The sequence below is a fragment of the Phalacrocorax carbo genome, chromosome 3 (genome assembly GCF_963921805.1).
Source record: "Phalacrocorax carbo chromosome 3, bPhaCar2.1, whole genome shotgun sequence".
NCBI lineage: Eukaryota > Metazoa > Chordata > Aves > Suliformes > Phalacrocoracidae > Phalacrocorax > Phalacrocorax carbo.
The window spans coordinates 67,690,314-67,707,119 of NC_087515.1; the positions used below are offsets into that span (position 1 = coordinate 67,690,314).

A 16,806-nucleotide genomic window follows, 5' to 3' on the forward strand; every position below is an offset into this window, starting at 1 on the left:
ACATGGTCTTGCTAAGAAAATACTTATTTTTACAGTTTTCCAACTTCTGCCACCCTAAGGAAGGTCAGTGTTAGAGTTCATTGATCTCAGTGGAAAAGAGTATTTCTTTTGACTTGGTTTTCAAGAACACCATGTATGCACAAGAGGAAACATGCAGAGCAATGGAAATACATAAAAAGTCACATTTGGCCTTTTCCATTTATACGTATTGTTCTAATTCTAGGCTTGTTCTGAAGTCAAAAAGTCCAAGGTCAATAAGTTGATGAAGCTTTTGAAATCTAACATGGTAGGAGTTAATAAAGAAGCCCAGCTTAGCTTATCTTGGGAACTGCCATGAGTGTCTTCAATGGGCGTTTCCTATCAGCATCGTAGCTGTAGTTGCCCACCTGGGGGAATCTGCTCAGCTGAGGATTTTCTTCTACATGTGACTACGGAGGTGGTTATTAGATGGCATAGAAATGAAATGTTTCTTTCCTTCCATTGATCTTTCCAGCCACAACTCCCATAGTCAATAAATAGCCACTTTGGAAAGCACTACATAATCAGAACATGCCCCAGCCAGTGATCCTGAATGGACCCCAGAGTTGTCGATACCTGCGAGAAGCCACCTGGGATCAGCACTGCAAGGGAAGGCAACATGTGGCTTTGCTTGCTGTGTTACAGGCTCAGTTCCATAGCAGTAAAAACCAGCAATGTAGAAGTGCCATTTTATTTTACAGTTATTTGATTAGATACCCAATAAAACTCTGTTAGAGACAGATTGGCAAGGTTACCCACCTTGACTTAACAGCCAGAGTACCAGACTCATAGAGCTAGTCAATGCCAGATACATCTAGTGCAAGGATATCCTGTAAGGTCTAACCTTACACACACACCCCCCCACACCCCCACTGTAGCTTTCTGTATTATGCAGTTATTCTCATGAGGATGCAGTTATAATATAAATGTGTCACCCTACACAATATTCCACTCTACAAATGTGTTTATGCTCATCTTACCTTTTGGAAAACTGTATAGTACTGGCATTTTAGTTCTGGCTTTTCTGATTTCTGCAAGTATATCATGAACGTGGCAGAGCTTGGAAGTAGATCCAGCCTTTAGCATGGAAGGACTCTCTGGGTAAAAACTTGTATTCTATATGAAGAATTAATAAACTTTCTGCATGCAGAAATCAAGGAAGACTCTTCTACCCTTAAGAGTGCTTTAATTTCATGCAGTTGAAAAGCAAATGAGAGACTATTTCTGTAATATTTTCTTTGGCTCTTGCACGGAATTCTCTACAGACCTTATCACAAAACGGTTTAGAAACAATACGTATATTTGCTAGCAACTACACACAGTCATACATGAGCCAAACAAGCAACCGTAATGCTGGCTGATAACATCTCCTTGTGACTGCTGATTGTGAGAGGCAACAGGTTATTGTTCCAAATAGCTAACAGTTTTGTCTAAGATCTCTCTTAGATTATTTATTAGACTTCATTAAACTGGTCTTTGAATTTCTTTGTACCCTCTGTATCCACACCAGGACAACTTGTGGGCTAGTAGGATTGCACAGAAACAGCCTGTACTTCAGTCAGAAAATAAAAAATTGTGCCCTGGCACCTGTATTTTGCCTGTCTGCTTTTCCAAAATGAGGAGGAGGAAGTTGGTCTCTCATTTTATTTCACGAGTGCATTTAGATAAAATTTGTTTTTTTAATGAGGCAAATCTGGAACATATAATTCCTGTTATATGATGCTGCTAACAGATGGTGTAGGAAGTATGGCTTTATATTCTAATGTTTAACCTACCTAGCACTTCATACACCCCCTGAACCTGTATCAGACTAACAACTCCTGAAACGGCAAATAATTCCTGTGCTGGTAACTACCTAGGCCCGGTCGGGTCCCGGTTGGCATGCAGCTCGGCCGCTGAAGGGCTGCCAGACGTAGAGCCAAGTCCCAGGGATGAGACCAGGCTCTTTCTCTGCATCACACTGACACCGTGTGACTGCTCTGCAGCAGCAGCAGCCGCCGCCGCCTTGTGCTCCAGACACAAACTTTGCCTCCATATAAATGAAGATAAACAAGCTCATTGTGCTCTTTTCAGTGGTAGGTATTTTGTTTCTCACTTGAAACAATTCCTGCTATTTTGATAAGGATGGTGTGAGCTAAGCGTAGGCTTGTTTGAAATGTAGGGAATCTTATTTTCTCATAAAGTATTAAAGTAATAGCTACATAGGTCTGTCTGAGCACCATGCATTGTTTATACACTCTGCAAATCATTGTTATCTGTATTAAAGATGCAGAAAATAAACCACCCAAGCGTGCAGTTAAGACTGCTCTGGAACCAGCTGCAGGTCATAGGCTGAGGTCTCACTGATCCCCTCTCTCCTGCTATGGGCTGCTGCTGTGCTTTGAACCGGCAGCAGGTGCAGAACAGGAGCCCCTTGCAGACCCTCCCTGGGCATCCTCTGACTTCCCAAAGGCACCCATCCTGGAGGGACAGATCTCAATAATATGTCACAATATATCACAGTAATTGTCACCAGCAGGTACCTGGAAAAATAATCCAAAATAGAAAATTATTTATTAAAGGCAATAATAAAGAGAAGAGTATACTTTACATGTCTTGCTTTTTATCTTGCATGCTTATTAAAAATTAATCAACCCCCTGAGGTCCAAGTTTTAGGATGAGCAGAGCTTGCTGCTCCTCCTTAGGTGGGCACAGACTCATATGTAGGCATTGGGCATCTGTCAGAATTCCGTGAAATTATCTTATGTAATTGCATCTCTTTTTCCAGTTGACTAATTATGTTACAATAAGCCTTTGACTTAAATGTTGAAAGGGAAACGCATATCCTTCCTGACTTCTTCAACATGCATAAACATGATGAGTCACATCCATTTTGTGTAGGTTTGGTCTGATGAATGGGACTTCAAGTCTGATGCTCTGGGTCTAACCCAAACCTACTGTAAAAACCCTCTGATCCAGCTCCTTACTTGAGTCCCATCTCTGTGAAATGGGTTTGGACATACAAACGGGCAAGAGGGCTGCTGTGCCTCGTCCCCTGGATCCTCTCTACTGCAGCTGGCCCCGCAGCCAAACTGTGGAGCAGGATCTGGTATGTGGGCAGCTACATCACTTAGACTCAAAAAAGCGGTAAGAAATGCTGGGTGTTTGTTAGGTGCATACACCAAGCTGTCAAAATCTATCTTCTTATTAATAGTGGGAAATATTTCCTTTTTACTTATTTATCCAAGTCCTTTGGGCCAAAACAGGCTTCTGGTTAATTGCTTTTCCTGTTTTAAAAAGTCACGTGATTGTTCTCGGCTATTAGATCCATCCCCTCCAGTTCCCAAAACACTGCCCCTCTTTTGATGCCCTTTCAGTAATGGAACAGTTGCGCTCTTGCTGAAATATCTACCTTGTAGGTAGGTCTTTCTCTTGTAATACTTTCAGTTCACCATCATGTTTTTGATACCAAAAATGTCCATCTTTCATAAGCTTTATTTTGGTACAGATGACACTCTGGCAAATTGTCATTGTGAAAGATTCATTCTGGACGTTGCAGGGATCTCCACACTTTCCGTATTCAGGGAGCTACGTGTCAAGAAGCTACATGAATGCAACTTTCAAGTGCTGAATCTAAACAGCTGTCACCAACCGTTTTCCCAGAGCTACGGCTATCTATGCCCTCAGACGACAAAGCTATGGAGACTGCAAGTCATTCTAACTCCTGATAAGGACTTAGAGCCAGCTAGTGGGTACGTCTACATATTGGTGCCTTCTTCCTCAAGGCGTTTTCTGATCTTCCTAAGTTTGTTTGCTTTGCCCTTTATACATACTGAGAAGTGTCCAGTCGAATGAAAACTCTTCTCTCCTCCAGATGAACAGCATATCAGTCCAAGTCCTGTCCTCTAGAACTTGAGATCTGCAGCCAAAGTTTTTAACGTAATAAAAATACAGTCTTTTCCATTAGCTGACTTTCCTCTGAAGCCATGAGTGTTTCTTGTCATAACACCACCCCACCTCTCCCATTTGAATCAGGGTATTTTGGCTGCAATGTGTTCTGATCTTGCAGTATATGGGGACAAGGGGTCTGGGGTCATGCTTTTGCTTTTTTTTTTATTTTTCTTTTTTTTTTTTTGCAGAGAGCTGTGGACAACCTGGTTTATATTATGAAAGCTCCAAGATGACATTAATTTCTGTAAGATATCCCAAGAACAGTTATTCTCCCCAGCAATGAAGTTGTTGATATAGAGTCAAGCTGTATTTCTGCTCTGCTGAAGCCACCAGTGGGAGTTGGCAGTGCACATTTTATGTCAGTTGAGCTCATTTGTAAAACAAAAGTGTTAACATCCGTAGTGTAATTAGTCCCACTGGTATGTCTGATACACAGGATATACAATAATTTAAATGAAAAAATAAACTTCCTCTGTGTAGCATAACCTTCTTCCACAAAAGTTTTTTTTAATTCTTTCGATCCCAGTAATTCAGTCTTCCCAGTGCTCTTGTCTCTGAAAACTGTAGTAGGAGTGTTAGCTAATGACAAGAATGTGAAGTATTTCATAAAAAGCTTAAGAAAGCCTGTTCTTTTCCAGGTGGTTTGCCTGGATTTCTACTGTCCCAGGGCCATATTTCCTTAGAAAATATACAGTGAGCAAAACAGACCTTTTTCCAGTTATCTCAGATCAGACCAGAAGAGGGCCAAGTATCACCAGCAAATGCAGCTGTGTTCACCATTTGTTCAAAGTCAAATGTATCCATATGTGATTATCGAACTTTGCACCTCCCCAAAAAATTTATTTTGAACAGCAGAACCAAGTGTACATTATTCCTTTCTCCAGTATGAAGAGGCTAGGTACCGTTTGAAATCTAGTTACAGCACTATAACGGAGTATAATTAAAATTTTGTAGTGGACTGTGCCATCTTATACAGCCAGCAGGTATATAAGATTTAAAAGCAAATTCATCGTCCTCAAGCAGCACCCTTCCTGCCACACAGAAATTCAAAGCGTCAGTAGACACAGGATGGCAACGGTAAAGCCTCCAGCACAGACAGATATAGAGAGACATAAACAAATTCTCCTTCAAGCCCCAGATGGAGGCTGGTGCTGAAGCACAGCTTTGCCAGAGTAGCATGAGTGCAGAGTCTCATATCATCTAGACTGGCTTTCAGCCATGCATATATGCCTTACAGACACGACCAAAGGGCACTTTGCTGTCTTCTAGTCAGGGGGAGATCGGTCAGGAGCTTTGGGGTGATTCAAAATGTTTCCATCCTGCTGTATTTATTTCAGCAGAGAAACTAAAAATAGAAAGGACTAAACCTGCAATAAAGGGCAACACAAATTTAACATGTTGTGGCTGAGGTGGAATATGATAATTTGCAATGGCATCCTCTAAAATCTGTTGCCAGGCTTCCATAATTATTGCAAGTTTGTCCGTGGTCTCCATAGCAGCCTTTCCTGAGGCTCGAGGCCTCTGTGGTGACTCACAGCGGTTCAGTGAGGGACTCAGACTCCTTTCCAAGGGGAGTCTGAGTCACAGGATGCCAAACCTGGACTGGTTTCCTGTAATATAGAGGTTCCTGAACTATGGTAGACGTACCGCTGATGGTACACAAACCACCTCAGTGTGATGCTCCAGCACCTCCCAGGCATTGCCACAGGGTATACAAGGGTAAGCAGGAGACGTTGCTGCTGCTGCCACTGGCAATGGTGGTACCCAAACAAAAATATTTGGAAACCTCTGCTTCAGTAAGTTGCTCGGCTCACACTAACTCTGTCCCTGAACTCCTCAGAAGGATGAAAACAGTTTACCACAGAAAAGCAGTAAAAGAGCTGAGTGTAGCCCTCACTGTGAGCCTGGGATGGTTTCCTGACCTCATTAGTGGTGCTGCTGTAGGTACAGAGTGTGTGACCCTGCCATAGGAGAGGTCCCTTGTGGTGCTGTTGCCCCTGAGCATCTACTCCAGAGTGGTAAGGTGGGCAACACATCCTGGCACAGGCATTTCTTCAGCAACAGGCTTGAGCTTTGCAGCAGATCTTGGAAGAAGAGAAATCGGAAATGAGGACATTTTCTCTGTGCCCTAACCACAGACCCACAGATTTAGGCTTTCTTTTATATTCCTTCTTGCCTTCTTGTCCCCATGAATCTCATTTTCCTGGAAAAGTGGGTGCCCTCCCATGCAGCAGTGGGGTAGCTCCTCCCAACTTGCAGAGCCTGGTTTATAACCCTGTATTTAAAGGGATAATTTTATACTTTGAATCTCCTCACACCAGAGAAAGCCCAGGCCACCCACTCGCTGGATGAGACAGGGCAGCCTCTGGCAGGTGCCCTTAGCTGTTGTAGGTGCTGGACATGTCGAGAACAGATTTGTCAGAACAGACCCGTCTCAAATACAGGCCGGTAGATATTGCTTCTTTTTAAAATAGGGTCAATCTTGAGGTAAATAAGAGCAAGAAACTGGTAACACAGTTAAGCAGATTACCTCACAGTTGCTGAGAGGGGAAGCAGACAGCGATATAAACCCGTACCACCCGAACACCTCTGAAGGCACAACTTCATGTGCATTTTTTTCAGCAGCAAAACCATACTGAGATGTCCTCTTCCCCACTACTCATTCCTACCACACCATCAAAGACCCATCAGCTGCTCAGGTATGTTAAGGTTTGCCTGCACAAAATCCTTTCATGACCCATTTCATTCCTTCAGTAACCAGCCTGCTCCATCGCTTAACTCATCCCACAGTTAGACGCCCCATGCCTCAACCAGATGTCCCCTGTTGCCCTTCAGGCCCTTTCTCCTTGCTTCCTGCCCACAACAGTCACAAGGACTAGATTAGCTCTGTCCACCCTCGAGCAACCTTTAACATCTGTGAAGGCTGCTACCACCCTCTTCCTCAGCCACCCTTTCCTCACCCCTAACCAAACATCATTGTTTAGGAGCTGGAGACTGGTCAGCACCTTACCTGTACCAGTGGGCACCAGCTGGAGCCTACAGCACCTCCAGGTGCCTTCCCTGAGAATGCCTGGTGACACAAGATGCTGCTATGACACATCCAGACCAATGACCCTTACTCTGCCCCTCCACTGTCTTTTTTACCTCCAAGAAGGCCAGACTGCCCAGCAGCTGACATTAAGAAGCAGTTACATTGAATAATGCTGACAGTCCTGTCACAACAGTGTTGCTACGACACCTTTCAGCTTCACTTACTGAGAATGCTCAGGGGAGCTCTGACACCCTTCATCAGCTGAGACAGAAAATATTTTACATGCAGATAGAAGAAGCTGTAAGTTTTTTGCAGAACTATGAGTCTGATGGTGGCATGTTTCTTGGGGGTCATCAGGCTTCAAAAACACAGCCCAGTATCAGCTGTCCCAGGGTATCACCAGCCACTGGATACCATGACTAGCACTGGCATGTATTAATAATGTTCTGACACCACCATTACAAATGTTTCTGAAAAGCAAAAATGAGGAAATAAAGGCAAAACTATTTACCCTAAGAGTAAATCAGGATAGCTCTCCTCCTTGTCAGGCTGACTTGTCAATTTCTGGCAAACCCCAAACCCCTCTCAGCCACTACCTGCTTGATGACCATAACTTCCACAGCCTCTCTCCCTTCCAAATCCTCCCAAGGTTAAAACGGCAGTCATCTGCTTGAAGCCTATCCTGTTCCACCTTTACCCAGGAGCTAGGCTAGCCCTGCCTCTTAACTGGAACTGGCATTGCTTCACTTTCTGAAGATGTTAACATCTCTGTCATTTGCATTCAGGAGGCACTATCCGTTCTAAAAACACTTAAGAACACCTTGACCGTCTTTCTTCCTACCTTTCTCTTCCAATAACGAATGCAAGTTCAACATTCTGGTTGGAGAAGAAGTTATCTTCCACTCAAAGAGCAGGGATTAAAGCAACTGCCATCCCACACCCTCAACAAAAATGTGAAATAGCGCTCTGTATCTGCACCAGTGTTTAATGATGCAGTAGCATTTGGTACAGAACGGGTCACAAACAGCATACTTCTGGTGTTTTTATTGGTCGCAGGCAATGTTACAAAGCAGTTACACTGAATAATGCTGTCACAGTCATATCATAATGTGATGTTGCTAGAACACATTTAAATTTCACACAGTGAAACTACTTCAGGGGAAAAAAAATCATGCTTGTAACAGAAGATCAAGAAAATACATTTGATTAAGAGAAAAGATGGTCCCAGGATTTCAGCCCGCTCAAACTGAAGTTAATGGAAAAGCTTCCACTGACTTCAGCAGGCTTTGAATCCAGCCTCCAACATCCCCAGACTGAGCTGTAAAGGTAAAATGCCTCTCCGATCAGTCACAGGCTCTTCATTCTTCTAACATACTTGTGCGTGATGTATTTTCTTCTTTTTAAATGAGAAGAACATAAATGTGTAATCGACTATGCCAAACTTTATACACAACAGAGCCCAGTTTGGCTCATCAGCTTTAGAGAGAGTGGGAGAATTGCAAAGGTGTACTGGAAAAGGAGGGAGTTCCTACACGCTCCTGGGTGCCTGTAGCAGCTGTTTGTGTAGCCTGAAAGCTTCAGTAAAGCTCATTACATGCTTCTTCAGAATTTACATTTGGCAGTGCCTGCATTCAAGATGGGTAACTTATGTGAGCTGGAATTTGGATGATTTGGATGACTAAGAACAGTTACAAATGCAGCTAGGATGTGGTCAGTTTCCTGTGAACAGACAACCGAATGGCCTGTGGGGCATTTACTGAAGTGATGAGATGTGCCACTAGAGAAGATCATCTTATCATTCTAACTAAGGCAACAACCTTAGTGCAAGATTACCTCTTCTTGACAAAAATGGGATTTCAAAACCACAGCTGACAAAATCAGGCACTAATTTGAGAAAGGCATCTAGCTTCAAGAAAGCAAAATCTTTTAATCAAATCTAATTTTGATTTGAAGTAAGATAATTATTTCTGGGAGCTCAGAGATCTCCTTTAATTAATTTCTTCTGACTTGCAGATGACTTGGTGCATCCTATACCTGCTCATTCTGAGGATGCTTATACAACATGCAAACTGTGCATCAAATTCTCCTTCAGTGCTGGAGACACCAGAGGGCAGCAACATACCAAGGCTTCCCAGCTAACTGAACTCCTTTAGCCAGGCATCTTTTCCGTGTTGGGGAGGTTTCACTTACCAGTCTTACTAACCTCAGTAAAGCTTCCAGCACCATAACACTGCATTATTTCTAAGGGACCTGAGGCTCAGAATGTAATTCATGCTTCACGGAAAACTGGAGTGAGTGGTGCTGGTTAGATTTCAATGGTCACCAAGACTGTAGTTATTTCCTAGAACTGTATTTGCTAATTATCTATATTTTTGAAGTAGAACATTGATCATAACCCGTGCTTTATAAACTTCTCCCTCTCCAGTGCATATAAAAGATAACATTTTTGTTCGTGTCAGACTACAAGGATCAAATGCCGTTAGCATTTAATAATGGACATGGCTGTACCACATTCAAGTGGGAATGACAGGAGCTGCCACCCTGTGTTATATACATAGTCCATCAGGGGTCCCTGAGATACAATTATGGCACCCACTCTCCTCCCTACTGGCATTTTGGTCAAGAGTTCTCAATAAATGTTCCAGCTTATTTAAAAAAAAAAAATGCACTCATTAGTTAAAAACATTCTATTTACAAATCAGTTATGACATGGACAACAACATTCCATAGGAAAAATCAAACCGTTTCAAAAGTTGGTAAATATGTTTTTAACTGTAAAATCTCAGATACTGGCTCTTTTCTGTCTTGATAGAAGCTGAGTCCAGTAAGTAATTCTACATCTCTGACCCGAGCTGTATGAAACTTCATTCTCTCTTCAACCCACTCAGACTCGGACTTGCCATCCTATTGGGAGACAGGAATGAAGAAGAGGGTTTATAAACCATCTTTTTTTTTCCTCACATACACTTAATCAATTAGCAAAAGACATTTTGATATTTTATGACAGAAAGCAGTAATTGTTGGCGAACATCTAACAAAAAAGGAAACGGATGGCACTGGATTATAACTAGTTATAAGCTTGCCTGAATTTAATACTTGCTGTTACTTCCTCAAGTATACAGAACTTGTAGCTGCACCAGTGGAAACTGGTGATAGCTGGGAATGTCAGGAGAGGCCAAGCATCTATCCACCATCTCTATGACAAAATTATTTCTGAGAGCTGTGCCTGACTTGGGCAGTGACTTGAGGAACTCTTCACTGTAGGACAGGTCTGCCCACTTTCCATGCTTTGTTCTGATGTATATGGAACGCAGCTATGTGCATTCCCATCGCAACGCCAAGGTACCTGAACTAGAAGCAACCAATGCTCTTTAGGAACATCTGTGCCTTCTCCTTTTGGGTATGCATTTGGCCTAGCCCTGACTTTTGTTTGTGGATGACTCATCTTATCTTAGCAGCTCTTCATCCTTCTCAGCTACTGACTGGATATTTGCGTTACAGAAATCTATGTATGTATCACATTGATGATGTCAACATACTCTGAGACTCTATTCTGCTAGCTGTAAGTTTTGCTCTTTGAACAGAGAGCTTCTATTTTCACATTTGAGCACATATACAGACTTCAACATCATTCTATTTATAAAAATATTGTCTTCGCTCTCAAGATGACTTGATAGACTGTACCGTTTTTGCAGTCTTTAGTTAATCACTGATATCCAAGCAAAACAAGCTCAAGCCTGACTGCAGGTGTTTATGGGGACCGAATAGACTACTTACTGCACAGCTTTCACTGTTGTCTTCTCTGTGAGGTACAATGAAAGACAAAGCATCTAGAGATCCTTCACACTCCAGAGGGGTTTCAGAAGTATTTTTACAACTAGTCAGCACAATGAAGAAGTGAGTTGGAACTGGAACTTCTGAATTACTGGGGTGTCTGAAACACAAAAGATCTTTCTGTAAACCCACCAAAACGTAATTGCACAAATAACAAATTACAGCAATCAGCTATATTCTGGCATATCCATTTTAGCAATCCACCTGTTTACTCAAGGAAAGCTTAGTCCTGGAAGGAAAATTCCAGATTACTGTTTTGCAAATCAAGTCTTGCTTGTAGGCTGATCTAAGTAAAAAGTTTGATGAGGAATAACAACAACAAACTGATTTATCATAAAAATATATAAGAATCCAGACTAGATGGAGAGTTCAGACAGAGCCCAGAAAACCAACTTTCTGCTGGCTTGAAGCAATTTTGCTAACTGCTGTATTTGTACTCACAACTCCTAGTGGAACACTGCCAGCTCAGGAACTGCAGGGATAAGCCCCTGCCTCGTCCACTCCTAGAGGCAATGTCATAAGATTTCAGGCTAGCAGACATTCTTCCACATGCAACAGCTTCACTTACACTTCACCTTCAGGTTTTGGGATGACAGTTTTTGAGGGTGCGTTTTCTCTTTAAGCTTGTTACTTGTTTCTTAGCTTTACACTTCTGTAACTGCTTAGGACCATCTGACTGTCTCCCTCTGAACTGATACAACCTGCCAAGGGCCCTTCTCCACAAGATGCTTTCCTTGACAAAGATCATAGTTACTTTTTGACCACTAATGAAGGAAAGAAAAAAAGGGTTATAAAGTGAAAGGTTCCTACCTTTTCACCTTTTCTGGGGTATCATAGAGCCCATCAGAGTCATAATCAAACACAGGACCACTGACTACATTGACGCCGTTCCTGGCTGCAGCATATTCAGGTAGCAGGGATTGATGGAAGTAGTTCCATAACACTGAAACACAGTAATGGAAGTAGGAAACAACCTCCAAGGTAGAAGCTGTTAATACAACTCTGTAGAGTTTTCAGTGGAGTTTAAATAGACATCAGCTAGGAAAATAATAAGTTATACAGGTGTTTACAGTTTTCAAAGGCTGCATCTAACCGAGCAGTAGCATGCACCGCAGTGTCTCCTGGCATTGTGGTTTCACAGTCACCATAACCACAAACCTGAATGAGGCATAGTGATGCTGCTCACTTGTGGCCTTGCGTTTCTTTCCTTGGAAACCAAATCATAGAGAGGCTAGATGAGGGAAGGTGAGAAAAGACCATGTCTGCCTGTGTCTTGACGCACTATCAAGTCGGCCTGTCTAGCCATACAAGCATACCTATGAACTGGGAAGTATCCTTAAGTCCTTCACTTCAGACGTACCTGAAATGTCTCCTTATCAACACTCTATTTTTAATTATATGTAAGAGTTGACCGCTATTCCATTACAAAACAGGACACCTCTCCTGTCCAGAGGAAGTGCCTTCTTTTTCACCAGGAATATGCTTAATCACCCTCAACCAACCATCTCATGTTGCCCCTCACCCAGGAAAGCCCAGGTCGTCATATCTTTTCTACTCGAGACATGATTATTTTCCTGTTTTCTTAGTGACTAAAACCCTGGATTCCTACCTGGAAACTAATCTGAGTTTAGGAGATATTCCTAAACCAGAATGAATTTAACTCACATAATTATATAAGGCTATCTGGGTTCTTTAGAAGAAGATATTCAATATAAAACCCTGTTTAGATAGGTAGGAAAATGCAAACAAAAATGTCAGACTTTAAATGGAGACACTTATACTTTGCTCCCATGTAATGAGCCAGTTGATTAGGAATTGTAAGCTCGCAATGGTGGGCCTTTTTCACAAGAGTGATAATCCTACTTCAAGGAACTCTTCACTGAGGTAAGAAGCCCACAGTCTGGGTAGGTCTTACTTTACAGAGGCAGCTGAACCAGGGATCATTTGCATGGTTTGGAAGCAGGCAAACAATCGGCAGACTTTCTTATATTCAACTGTGCAAACAAAATATACATACAAATACAATACCTTTAAATGCAGGATACATTGGCACAATGTTGCTGGTAAGCAAGGCATCATAGTGAGGTTTCTTTGCATCTGTCATAAAATCTAAAACAAAAAAGAAAGCAATTCATTACTTGGATTTGTTACTTTAAACTTACATTTTCATGCTTTTAAAGATTGGTGTAATAACATTAAGGTGGAGCTGACCTAACTTCACTTTCCACAGCTGACATGGGTTTAAGTGCTAACTTCAGTACCTGCTGCACCTTATCTAAAATAAATAATCTTAGCCACAGCAATTGCACTTGTCAAATATACAGTGGACAGATTTCCTGAGATTTTAAAATATCAGAACAGACTTTTGAATTATGGGGAAGGGAATAAAATTCATTTCATGAGTGTCAGACCAACTTGTTCTGACAGCAGAATGTAGGCATAAAAACAGGAGCTCTGTTGGAACTTCGCAAATTACACTTGATGTAGACGTTTGCATAACCTACTACTCAGTACTTTAAGGCACTAAAGTCAATGTAAAATGCTTCCAAATCAGGTCAGCAACAGTTCACAAACAATTTAACCACTTGTAAACAGCTAAGTATGACCTTGGACAATGCACCAACTGCTGAAGTGCCCAAAATGTTTTTCGTTTTCATATGCTGAAGTGAACTGCAACAATTCAGCAACTACTGCTTCATACTCCGATTAGTTACCAGAAACATCTATAAAAGACTACACCTACCACATTACAAATTATTTAAATCAGATATGCTGTACAATGAGGGTAGTATACTTACTTGGAGGAGAAAGGAATCCGTAAGTTAAGCGAGGATGATTGCTGTAAAACAAACACGTCTGGTTGTGATTAAAAGAAATACGAACATCCTTGTGTATACAGCTGGAGATATCTTCTGCAGCAAAAATCCATTTGTCCTATTGAACAAGAAGAAAGTATCATTGGTAAAACAGATAGCTGACTTACAATAACTCTCTCAGTGTGGGGGACTGGAGAACTCTAAATATCTAGCTGCAACTGCCTTTAATGGTGTGAAGGAACTAAAGATGCAAGAATTGTTCCTCTTGTCAGTAGAAGACAAGCCCTCCCATCCATTTCACGTATTTTGAAAATAAAGTGAATGGAACTGCAGCATCTTAGTTGAGTTGAGAATAACGTCTTCCAAAACAAAACCTAGAGCTGCCCATTAAAGATAACCTGATCTATTGTAAATGTACATGGTCATTCAGGCTAGGAATCAGAGACAGACAGATGTGTTGTTAGCCATCTCTCTCCACTGGGCCACTTATTATAGTAACTGGTTGCTTTATGCCACTAACTTCAAAATATTTAAGGTCAAGCACACCTTGCCAGAGTTTAGTAAATTTTACTCATAACTGTCATTATTTAAAACATACAATTCCCAGATAATCAAACTAAAAAGCAACCTCAACTGTCCTAATTCCTTTTAAGCACAATGTCGCTTCTAAATTTTCTATGAACGGGAAAGGCCACTCACTTTCATTCACAAGATCAGTACTCTGCATGAACATATGCATCTTAGCATAGGGCTCGGGACAGCAAATACCACATTTATCCCCACCAAACTCTTTTTTTCCCCAATTAGGACGATCTTGTGAGAGGAGGATCAGATCAGGGCATGAACTGCTCAAGACAGTCCAGAAATTATATTTTCAAAAGGGTCCTGCCACATTACAAACACGGTTTTAAGACCACGAAACCTGTGTTGAGACCAGACTTTAAGGACAGCACTGGAAGACTGCTGTAGCAGACTTACACTGCCAAGCCGTAAGTTGGTGCAGACTCATAGGGCTTCTATATCAATGGCAATGGGCTCGTAACTTCCTGGCAGATCTACTTGCTCTGGAGGCAAAACTGCAGCTCACTCCAAGAAACAGGAAGGAGCCAAAGCCATTCCTTATTAATACAGGAAAGTGAAGAAAAGCTTGTACAAAATTACGCTTTTTATCTCATGTGGTTCTACTTGGTTCCCTTGAGATAATATCATGAGCAGATCTAAGCAGCATTCAGGAAGTAATGACATTCAAGCTTTTTACCTTTTGAGATTGCTTCTAACCTTTCTTCAGATACTTACATCTTTGTTAACAGTGTACGCACTCCACAGAGACATCCTGTAGTCCTTGCTGTATCCATTCACATAGTGGTAATGGTAAAGGAGGCAGTAATTATGTCTCTTCTGCAGAACCCTGGGCCGTCCGTAGGGCAAAGTAAGTTTCTCTGTCCTTTTAACTGCAGGAGAAATAGTGCTTGTTACATTTCAGTCAACACTAGTTGTTATGTATCTTCCTCTTTTATACACCTAAGGTTGCCCCAATTTCCAATTGCCTAAGTTGCAGTAATGGAACAAAAAATATTTCATTCTTATATCAAAGGTATAGTTTCTATGCTAAAACAATAGATTAGATGACAAAGCTAGCATAAAACAATCATTTACACTTATACTGTACAAATTGAGTTTATATTTAAACCAAAGCATTTTGCCATTTAAAACAGCAAATGGATCTAAGTTGAAAAGTTAAAGTTCTTGTTGACTTTGTGTTTTAATTGAAATATGTAATGCACGATCTGCTTCTATATAAAATTTAGATGGGACAGCAACCAACTGTGGTGATTTGAAATCTGCTGAGGGGACTATTTTAGTAGAAACCACAAAGTCATATGTAAAAGTGACATTTAAAGGACTAAGAAATATAGAGATCTAAATAAATGATACAGTGAAGTACTGGTTGTATTTTCAGATGTGTGAGAACTTGCTTTATAATGAGCGTGACAGTCACAGAACCCTCCTTCTTCTCTCTCATGGACCACATCTCTTTAGAAAGTTTGTTCATAGAGAAAGATATCTCCAAATATTTTATGTTTGATACTGCAAGAGGGTTTTGGCAGACCCTTGCCTAAGGCACTGCCTATCTATTGGCCAACCACTGCATCCAATGGAAGAGCGAAGACTTTCCTTTAAAACTGTATCAGAAAGAAGCTATGTGGGATCAGCAGAGGGTAAGTCATAGGACAGAAGCTCAAAAGTAAAGCAGGGTTAGCAACAGAATTACTTTAGGGTCAATACCGTTTAATTTTAAAAGTAACGGAGTCAAAAGAAACACATGCTATTGCAGTCATCTGCTGTAGTCAAATGTCAGCAGAAAGTGGCAGCTTTTAACGCCTAAAGTAGACTTCAGTTTCATCAAAACACTGAATATTTAAATTTTTGCCAGCTGGAAACAAAAATAAGGTTTTTCAAGTTTCGAGTTCTCTGATGTAAAATAAAAACTAAGGAAAACTAGCACATCGCGGAAATATTTTAAAGTAACAAAAGTATTACTTTGCTATTGAAAAGGCAAGGATTTTCAATCATTGCATGACTGGAATTACAGAGAAGGCAAAGTATATTTTCCATTACACAGGTCACTACCATCCACAAATTATGCAGAACTACAATTTCAATGCAACTGTTTTAAATGGGGAAAGAAATTGAGCAACAAATGCCGCATTTTTTTTCCACAGTAATTCCACAGCACAAAAAAATGTCAGGATTGTGACATTTATTTCTCCACCCACGAGGGAAAAGGAAAACAATCAACTTTTTTTTTTCATAAAACTAAAAATGCAGTTAATATTTTGTTGTTCTTAAAGACTGTCAAGTTATGACAATCAGTGAGAGAATAGGCAAACTGAGGTAACTAATGAACTCTAGTCTTAAGGAGCATTTAGGCTGGTTACTAGAATTCTTTCATCTGTGATAATGCTTTTTATATCTAATTAACAAGTGCTTAATTCATACAATTTATAAGGAAATTACTGCTTTTAAGACCAGTGCTAAGACAGGTCTCACTGATAATCCAGGCCAAAATCCTACTGTTTTGAAAACGTAGGTTTAGAGCCTTATTCTCTATTTCTAGGTTCCTATTTCTTCAAAACAGAACTGAAATAGGTTACGTGCCTGGCCTTGACATATTTC

The 16,806-nt window shown here is 41.0% G+C and overlaps 1 protein-coding gene across 1 annotated transcript in view; it reads right to left on the reverse strand.

The window, feature by feature from the left end:
- Positions 1–8,008: 8,008 nt before the first annotated feature.
- The window catches only part of ENPP1 (ectonucleotide pyrophosphatase/phosphodiesterase 1), a 57,383-nt gene continuing 48,585 nt past the window's right edge, over positions 8,009–16,806 (reverse strand). Inside the window, exons 20-25 of the mRNA XM_064447271.1 lie at positions 14,926–15,080; positions 13,612–13,747; positions 12,842–12,922; positions 11,624–11,756; positions 10,757–10,913; positions 8,009–9,883 (exon numbers count right to left, since the gene is read on the reverse strand). Coding sequence (XP_064303341.1) covers positions 9,716–9,883; positions 10,757–10,913; positions 11,624–11,756; positions 12,842–12,922; positions 13,612–13,747; positions 14,926–15,080 — 830 coding nt within the window. The 3' untranslated portion in view covers positions 8,009–9,715. The remainder of the gene's footprint in view (positions 9,884–10,756; positions 10,914–11,623; positions 11,757–12,841; positions 12,923–13,611; positions 13,748–14,925; positions 15,081–16,806) is intronic.